Below are 8,018 nucleotides of genomic sequence, written 5' to 3' on the forward strand. Positions count from 1 at the left end.
ATAATAAAAATAAGTGACTTTGTCTTAAATGAAGGCACCAGAAGCATTCTTATTTTTAGCACTTTTCATTAAAACAGTGGAAAACTAAACAGCTTCATTTCACTTGGACAAGACGACTTAAGTTGTTGTGCAAGTCTCTTAAAATAGGTAAAATAATCTTGTTCCTCTACTGGGATAGTCTGCAAACCATTGTGGGAACTTCCTCATTGCCGGTTAAATCAAGCTCAATATTAGCTGTAATATCTTATTAAGACACAGTTAGATACATTTTTTTAAAACAAGATTGCTTTGCTGAAGGTTGATTCCCTGCTGTCCGTGGTCACATATCTTTGGGATTTGGACAGATGTTTTAATAAAACAAGCAATTTGAGTAATTGAACTGTTAATTTCTGTGAACTGACAACAGAGAACATGGGCAACTGCACCTGACCTCTACACTGGAGTGAAATACATAGTTGCAGCACAAACAAAAAAAGAAATGAGACCACTGTTGGTCCAAACACAAAGACCAACACTCTCTTAGTGGAACATATCAGAACTGTGGTCAAGTTACAAAATCTTACAAAACATCTCAATAAAGAAGGGACCATGTGATCTGTGTCCGTACATGGTGGATATTGTTTGTATGTGCTGGAATGTGCAGCCAGCTGTTGGCATTGTATACCACCATGTGGAGTGTAATGTCTGCTGTTGTCTTTATTTTGTGTTTTTATGCAGGTGCGGTAGTGCTCCTCTGGATCACATCTCCCTAAACCGTCTGTCCAACATGAGGAAGAGATACAGGTACAGGAACTTCTTCTCTAAGCATGGTTATCATTTAGATCATTCCTTCTGCCTCACCCTCTTTCTATCTCTCCTCCTGTTCCATCCTTCCCCAACATCCATTAACATACTGGGGAACAGGTTCCTGTGAGTTTTCAAAATATTGTTCCAGTCTGGGTCAGCAGATCATCAGCAATCGTATAGTGTGTGTTATGTAAAGGCCAAGTGTGTGGGATTTAGTGGCATCTAGTGGTGTAGTTGCAGATTGCAACTCCCTTCCCTCCCCCACCCTCATGTGATTATACACAATTGAAAAAAGACCTATAAATATTATATCCCTTTTCTGCCAATAGATGCTCCTACATGTTACACGCTCACTGATTGAGCTCAGTCTTTTTTTTTTTCATGAAAACTGCATGAGCTATTATGACAATTTTCATGTTCGACACTTCAGACACACTTAACATTCATCAGGGCTAGTGACAGAACAGTCAGCTGAGTCATCAGGCCAATAATCTAGTATTCTGATGTAACTGATGCCTTTGGCTGATAAACAAAAAATGGCATCAGAAACATCTGCAGGCAGCCTCATAAGTGTGGCTGCTCTGCAACAAATTTTAATGCTTAGGGAAGGTTTGGAGCCCTTTACTATTACTTTGATGCCTCCTGCTGTAAACATCGCCTAAATGTCCTCAGTTACCATCAGCTTTTCTAAATGTTAACACGTTTCTCCTGACTGACAGCTAATCTAACCCAAAACCGTTGGCTAGCGTTAAATATATGTTGTGTTACAATGTATAAATGAATGCAGTTGAGTGGCGTTGCTTCTGCCATACTGTACCCTGCTCTACCTTAAATAAAATAGAATACAATAGGATAGAACTTTATCACCAATCACCTTTGGTCTCACCAGATAAAAACATCCCATTACATGAATGCGGCAGATCTCATCATCACATCACAACTGTTAATACAACATGCATACAGTGTACAACATGCCTTCTGCGCAGAAGGGTGCCGATTAGTGCAGTCTGTACATGAAGTTTATCCCTTATAGATCTTCTTGTTTGCCAGACGTACCCTGAGGCAAGCAGCTTAAACTCAGTAAAAAGGAGGTGTTAAGTGTCACCAATAATAACAGTGGCCAAAAATACCAGTCACATTATGAAGTCTACAGCATAACCAATGTATATATCTATTTCACTACTTAATCAAATTCCCATCTAAAATAATATGTTACTGGCTAACATAACCATGTATATTAGACGTGCATGACTTTTCCTTGTTGTGATATTGGCATTATATATCTAAAAACCCATATTTGTTGACTATTCTGGGCCTCATCCAATTATATTCACAAACTCCCTATCTAAAAAAAGAAAACAGGCAGTATGGGCCAATGCGGTTCTGGCTCACTAACCTCCCATTCTATTTCTATTTTGATTTCCACCCAGACCATTTACAGTTTCCCCACTTTTTATTTACACTCTGTTTAGACTTTTTTATGTTAACACAGAAAATGAAGCAGAAATAAGCCATGTACAAAGATATTTTCATGACATGAACAGATACAGATTTGCATTAGCCCACTAACACCCAGTATGTAAAGGTGCTTCTAACCTAAAAGCCATGACTTGAAGAGAGAGATGAAGCCAACAATGTTCCGTTTTAACCGGTGTTGTTTTTGAGTCCTTCCACAGCTGTGTCTGAGTAGCTAACATGCTGATGTGCCTGTGTGTGTTTGATGGACAGGAATGGCCTTGGACCCTCAAAAGAAGGAGAGGCTCAGTACTCTGTAGTGCATTGCACTGGCTACATCAAAGCCTGGCCTCCCGCAGGTAAACAAACACACACACTCTCGATGCTCTCGTCTTTATCCCCACTCAACCCAAACTTCACCTCACTGCATGAAACCCCGTCCAGAGTAAGTGTGGCCCGGTCTAACCTAAAGCAGCTGTGGGCTCTGTGCAGCTCTGGATCGGGACTTGGGTTCAACCACAGATCCACAACAGCCTGTGTGGTTCTGGAACCCATCCAGTGTGAGTGAGCGGAGTAGCAGGGTTCAAAGCAGCTTTTTGGAAAGTCTGTGGCTCTCCCATGAGCCTGCGTTCAGATACAGTGGAAAGTAAATGTTTCATGTCTTTGTCTTGTGTAACTTTGACTGCTGGAGTGTTTTTGCAGTCTGTCTTTTGGGTGATGGATTTCCCAACTGACAGTACGGATGTTTGCTATAACAACAAGCCTGTGTGTGGAGTGTGTCTCACTTACCAGGAACTTCCCAGGAACTCCAGGTGTCCCTGCTCCTGTCTCTGTACACTCAGGAAGGGGACACAAACTATACTGCCTCTAAATATCACACTGCAAAAACAGCCCTTCTTGAAACAAGCCAAATATTCTTTAATATAATCAAATTTTCTTGTATTGACACAATTATGCTTGGCTGGAATTCTTCAAACTAGTCCTGAAGAAATGCCAATAATTTAAGCAAGTTGGGCTTATTACAAACAATGAAAACTCAATTATTTAAGATAGACTTTCTTAACATATGTACTTTGGTCACTTTATTGAGCTGAATTTAAGAATGTGTACCTTAAAGCTGCAGTAGGTAACATTTATAGAAGTAAAGTTTTCTCATATTTGCTGAAATTTTCCTCTGGCTCCTCCTAGTGCTACCAATCAGATCTTAGAAAGATAGTCTTATTCTCTTATATTATCTATCTATAGTTTTAGTTATTAAAACAATGAAAAACTAAATGGGCGGCTGTGGTGCAGAGGCAGAGCGGGTCGCCCCTAATCGAGCTTCGATCCCCGGCTCCTCCCGCCACATGTGGAAGTATCCTTGAGCAAGATACTAAACCCCAAATTGCTCCTGATGCTGTGCATCAGTGTGTGAATGTGTATGAATGCGTTAGTTTTCTGTGTGAATGTGTGTGAAAGGGTGAATGTGGCAAGACGACTTTCTCTTAAACTGAGAAGTTGTCTTTTTCCTCTTCATATAAGGAAAATAATCTTGTTCCTCTGCTGGGATATTATGTAAACCATTGTTGGAAGTTGTTAAGCTCAATATTAGCTGTAATGTCTTATTAACTAACACAAAACATGCTTGACAAGTTTATTTTTCTTAGAAAAAGACTTATTTCCCAGAAACAAGGCTTTTTTACTTTCTTGAGATTCTTTTTTTGTAGAGCACTTTATGCCCTAAAATGCAACTGCAGGACAGCACTCACCACATTTGCTATGGAGGGAAAATGGAGTGGATGTTTGCAGAAATTGTCGCTCTCCTTGACTCGCATATTGTGATTCCATCCGCACCCTGAAATTAGGTCTGATGATACACAGTCAAAAATCTATCTTTGGGGAAATGAAACGCTCACCCCCTGTAGGTTTGAAACTTAGATGTAAAAGGTTTGTAGTTTGCTCCTTTATGATGAACCGCAGCTGTGGTCAGCCAGAATACACATTTGTTACGGAACATTCCAATACAGACACTGTTTCACTGTGATAAGATGTTACCCGGCCCCACCTTTTTACTGACCTGCAGACCAAAATCCAAACCCCATAAACTTAGTCCTCACCCATCTGAAGACAAAAAAAAGCTATGTTTATTTTCTTTACTACTTCACTACTATTTACTTTGCTTGCTGTTTTGGGGTTGAATGGATCTAGTGTCAGTGAACTGACTTGAACTGAATGCACAGACTGTTCACCATTGAAAAAAGTCAGGTCACCTTGCTTAGAATCCATTTAAATCCCACTCCTTTTGTCAACAAATTCAGTTCAGTTCAGTTTTATTTATATAGCTCCAAGACATAACAGAAATGATCTTAGGACATGTTTCATACAGAGATACACAGCAGCAATAATTGTTCAATCAGGAGAGACTTAGCTTTGAATGAGCAAATAACTGACATGTGTTCAGTATAAGAGAAATGTCAAAAGTCTTCTAGACCCCATCATGACTTTATTGTATTTGAAGGAGTCGGTGAAGCTGTGTTTAGTATAGGCTAGACACTAGCAGTAGTGATGAGGAGTGGATGTCAGATGAGCTCAACCTCCACACTAGATATGATGAAGTGGAGGTGAACGGGAGTCGCAACGATTGCGCACTGAAATGACAGCTGAAAGCAGCAGAGAGGAGAACGGATTTAAAGTTTGATAGCAGCTACATGATCAGCTGCAGGAGATTGTGGCTAAGTCTGACTAGTTTAGCTGATTAAGGGGAGTGAGAAATTTGTGAATAAATGAGTCTTCATGCTTGAACTTCCACTGAGCTTTATTAACACACAACTATAATAAAAATGGAAATACGACTACTACTACAATAATAATAATAATAATAATAATAATAATAATTATGAATAATTATAAGGATCCCCAATCTAGGTAGGCATACCTGCCATCCATGGAAACCTACGAAATAAGTGAAGTTAGTAACATTAATGAGACATTAATGTGGACGGGGAGAGGAGGAGAGAGGAGCTCAGTGCATCATGGGAAGTCAGCAGTCTAAGCCTATAGCAGCATAACTAAGGGATGGTTCAGGAATAACCTGAGCCTAAGTAACAAATGCATCTCTGTGATATGTCTTCGTGATTTGTATTTTTGCTCTTTTTGTCTTGATTTGATTATTTCCTGCTTGACCTGGACCAAGATGGATCCACTTGAAGGGGTGAGGGGAGGTGAAGATAGTCAGTACCACTTCCAGCAATAGGTAGCCCAACCCGTCAAATGTGCTGTTTGAAATTCACTTGCCACTAGAGCAAAACCAGTCATTTTAGCTAGCTAGCTAATAGTAAAACACACTTCAAACTGGACAGAAACTAAATCAAACTAACCAAAACCATCTTTATTAGTCTAACACTTGTTTGGTCAAAATAAACCTTTCATTCACCAGCTTACTTGAGAAAATAGCTGAGAAATGGCTACTATGGCTGCCTTTGAGGTTAGCTAATCCTCGGCGACAAATGTGCCTGTCAAAGTTTGTCCAATAAAAGTGCTTGTTTTTGCCACTGACGACTCAGTTTGTTATTTTACATGTCAAAAGTCTCCATAGACAAAAACAGTAGTTTTACCTTGTATATAATCTTCATTCAGAGCTTTTGTAAAATTTGCAATGCACTTAACTTCACTGACGTTTTTTTGTAATTTTTATTTGTACTCTCAAAAAACAAAAAAATAACATACCTAGTAAAACGTACTTAACCAAGAATTTTTTACTTATTGATTGAATTTTGTGTTATACTTCAAATTTTCAATGTAATTAATTAATTCAACAAGTTAACTATAACCATTTTGAGATATTATTAACATTGTTACATATAAACAAGTGATATAAGATCAGTTTATACTGGTTTTCAGTTTTTCATTAGTTCTCTACATTGCTAGTGCATGGTATTCATTTGTTATCTTGTTGTCTTTGTGTCAATAAGAAACCCATGTGGGAGTGTTTGGCATGAGACAGCAATAAAAAACATTAATTCATTGCTGCCCTTGCATGCAATATATGAAGTGTTATAAGTAGGTTCGCGAACAAAGACCACACCCTGAAATCATCTCATTTCCGCTCAAAACTTACTTAAGCACACCTTATATGTTCACTCCCTCCTTGACTCATTTTTCACATCCCTCCCCCTCAAACCTTTCATTTATTTCTCTCTCTCTTATCCAAATACAGCAGGAACCACTGCGGGCTCTTTACAACGACGCATATCGGAAGAGCAGGCTCCAATCAGTGTGATCGGCAAAAACCCACTCGGTTCCTCGCTTAGCATCTGTGACCCGAACCCATCCCATCCATTCATTCGATCAGCCAACCGCGACCTTTAACATCTCCTCGACCCTGACAACCAAAACAATCACCTCCCCTCGAACCTACCCTCCATGTCATCTTCCGATCCCTCATCCATACCCTCAGTATAGCCATGGCAATCTGTTTCACATTCGTTCACTTATGCCTGCCCAATACACCCTTTTCCATAATTTACATACCACGTTCTGACTGGCTTAAGGTCGTAGTGTTGCTTTCCCTCAGAACGCACAAATTATCTGTCTAAATTCGTCAATCCCGTCCCAACACCAAACAAGCCTTTATCAGCGACTGCTGGAACCGGAGAGCGAAAAACGCACGTAAATGGTGGTCATCCGTGACGAAATCTATAATCAACCAGTAATCACTCACTTTTGCCAATTTGGGTTGACCGCGGAACATAAACAACCGGGAAAACTCCAAAATGTTGCTTTAGGCAACAAATAAAACTCTGCTAAAATATCCTCTTCACTTTGTCGTTGACACCAATGACGAAATATGTACACGTTATTTCGTCTCGCTACAGTCTATTAATTATTCAGTTGGCAAATATTTTTTCCATTGTTTCGCCTCGAGATCTCAGGGCTGGCATCAAAGCGGCGACTTCGCGCGGCAGTACGCCAGCGCACATGTCACCTTCCCTCAAATCCTACACTCGCCGCATCTTATTTCCGATTACAGAGAGATGTCACAGCTGCGGTGGGGTTATACGTCAACAATAACAACTTGAGTCGAAACTTCGATGTTTGGTTTTTTTTGATCCTTGATCTTCGACAGACAATAGTTTAAGACTCTGGCACAGGGAGAAATGTGGACTGATGCATTCAAGCTACTTGTTTCTATTTAAGTTAACCATCTTGACATGTAAATGTCAATCTTTTTCGGCAATTGTCATCTGATGGATTTAAGCTAATTTTTCTTTACCTTTACCTCTTTAGTTTATAATTTTTGCTTAGTAGTTCTTTCTTCTTAGCATGCTTCGGACTAGCGAGTCAAAATAAAGTACTGTTTGTAATTCATAAATCAATGCAGCGTCTTCTGTGTCTGGAATTGCGATATGTAAACATCTTCCGAGTCTATAACGCGTAACCACCGCTAATACCATAATTATAACCTATAGATTTGAACTTGTGACTGGTACTTAAAGAGAAATTTTGGTTTGTCTGCTACTCATCACTCACCACAGGTACCCTTATACTATATCATAATCAACTGGTTAAATACGACATTGCATTACTTAAAAAGAAAATCTAAAATCTCACAATTTATTCATTGCCTACACCCCAAACTAGACCTCTGTTCTCGAAAGGGCTGCATACCCTGAGCAGTGTGACTTGGCCAGACATTCGCAGCCAGCTTAGCCGCGGGTCCTAATCCCCGCGGCTCAAACTTCGGCGGTGCCAACTGCCTTTGTAAGGAAACGAAGTAGAGACTCACACAGACTGACCTA

General features: G+C 39.8%; 1 protein-coding gene across 2 annotated transcripts in view; it reads left to right on the forward strand.

Moving 5' to 3' along the window:
• arnt2 (aryl-hydrocarbon receptor nuclear translocator 2) overlaps nucleotides 1-8,018 on the forward strand; it is a gene marked incomplete in the record, with an annotated part of 69,084 nt that overhangs the window by 29,989 nt on the left and 31,077 nt on the right. For both annotated transcript variants that reach the window (XM_035651728.1, XM_035651729.1), the window contains 2 exon segments: nucleotides 718-783; nucleotides 2,515-2,600. In XM_035651728.1, coding sequence (XP_035507621.1) covers nucleotides 718-783; nucleotides 2,515-2,600 — 152 coding nt within the window.

The sequence above is a fragment of the Morone saxatilis genome, unplaced genomic scaffold (assembly GCF_004916995.1).
Source record: "Morone saxatilis isolate NCDOM2014 unplaced genomic scaffold, NCSU_SB_2.0 Contig11, whole genome shotgun sequence".
NCBI classification, from domain to species: Eukaryota; Metazoa; Chordata; class Actinopteri; family Moronidae; genus Morone; species Morone saxatilis.